General features: G+C 43.9%; 1 protein-coding gene across 1 annotated transcript; it reads left to right on the plus strand.

Moving 5' to 3' along the window:
* The first annotated feature begins 1,048 nt into the window (after positions 1-1,048).
* Positions 1,049-1,697, plus strand: LOC104861009 (integrin alpha-X). The gene is made up of 3 exons (XM_010622358.2): positions 1,049-1,263; positions 1,343-1,422; positions 1,523-1,697. The coding sequence occupies exons 1-3, from the start codon at positions 1,177-1,179 to the stop codon at positions 1,695-1,697; spliced, it is 342 nt and encodes a 113-aa protein (XP_010620660.1). The 5' UTR covers positions 1,049-1,176.
* Positions 1,698-1,716: the final 19 nt, after the last annotated feature.

The following is a 1,716-nucleotide window of genomic DNA, read 5'->3' on the forward strand; positions in this document are numbered from 1 at the left end:
AACTTCATTTATAACAATAGGATTTGGGCTATTTGCCATTCTCTGTTCTTAAAGACAGAACTACAATGAAGGGAGTCGAAGAGAAACAATTTTTTTCTTTTGTAAAAATTTTATTATGAAAAAATTTAACCATTTACAAAAATAGACGATAGTTCAACATAGCTCCCCAAAACTTATCACCCAGATTAAACAATTACCAATGTTTCTGCCCTATTTTTTCCTTTGCCGAAATATTTTAAAACAAATTCCAGACAGTAAGTCATCTCACCCTATAGTTCTGAACATTGGAGATGTCTTACATGACCTCAAAGCCATTATCTTACCCCAAGAAATGAGGGATTCTTTGGTATTTAGATCACAGTTCAATTTCCCTAATTGTCTCAAAATGTCTTTTCCCCTGATTTATTTTAACATGGATCTAATCTAGGTCCACTTAGATTTGTTTGTTATATCTGCCATGTCTCATTCCCGATGGGAGCATATTTTAGTTAACATACGAAAAAACACGGTAGAAAGGGCAACCTCCAGTGTTCGAGGAGTGGCTGTGCGGACACTGGAAGTTTCCTAGATATCAGCCAAGGGCATACACGTGACCTTTTTTCGATATGGATTTTAATGAATGAGCAGTAAAAGGTATACTTGGAAACAATCCAGGGAACACGCTCAGTATATTAAGGAGTTATCGTTAATTCTGTACATGCAATAGTTTGAGTCCTGTGATTATGTTTTAAAAATATCTTTATTAGTTGTTGGTATACATTGATGTATACCTGCATTAAACCATATGATATCTGGAATACGCTTTAAATTATTCAGGCAAAGAAAAAGGGTAGAATAGCTGAATAAAACAAGTGTCAAAAACTGCTAATATCTTCAGCTGAGTGACGGACTCATGGGGGTTGATTTTGTAGCCTCTCTACTTTGGAGTAAGTTTGAAAACTTCCATAATAAAAGTTCTTTAAAATAACAATAAATAAGGAGAGGGAAACTAATCCGTGAGACCTCTACACTGGGAGAAAGTTTGAGCAGATAGTGTCGAAGGATCTTTTAAAAACATAACCTTAGGGTAGAGTCTGGGAAACTCACCGAGTCACGAAGCCTCTCTGATCTCTGACAAGTCTTTCTTGTCGGCCTGCCACTGCCTAGAACCAGCAGCAGCTCCGCTCCCTGAGGCTGATGTGTGACAGTGCCCCTGTTGGGATCCGGGGGACTCGGAGCACCCGCTGCAGCATCAACCACCTCATCCTCCGAGGGGGCACTCAGGTCAGCTGGCCTCTGCCCATCCCGCCCCAGCCGCATCCTCCACTCCTCTGCTATGTCCCTGTTCCTCCCTCTTCCTCAGATCACCTTCTCTGTCACCTTTGATGTCTCTCCGAAAGCTGTGCTGGGAGACTGGCTGCTTGTGACCGCCAACGTGAGCAGGTGAACTGGCCCAGGCCCGGGCAGTGCCCCTCCCGCCCCACCCTCATACTCCTCCTCCTCTTCTGCAGCCCCTGGCAACCAGGCTCTCCTTGTTTTCCAGTGAGAATAACACCCCCAGGACCAGCAAGACCACCTTCCAGCGGGAGCTCCCGGTGAAGTACGCCGTCTACACTGTGATCAGCAGGTGCCCCAAGGGTTATGTTCTCCCGCACTCTAACTGGGTGAAGTGGGTGTTCTCACCTCACGCAGCAGTTGGAATACCTGGGTTATTTTAGGTTTTATTGTCATCCTTTC

The sequence above is a fragment of the Fukomys damarensis genome, unplaced genomic scaffold (genome assembly GCF_012274545.1).
Source record: "Fukomys damarensis isolate Sample0158 unplaced genomic scaffold, DMR_v1.0_HiC HiC_scaffold_1294, whole genome shotgun sequence".
NCBI classification, from domain to species: domain Eukaryota; kingdom Metazoa; phylum Chordata; class Mammalia; order Rodentia; family Bathyergidae; genus Fukomys; species Fukomys damarensis.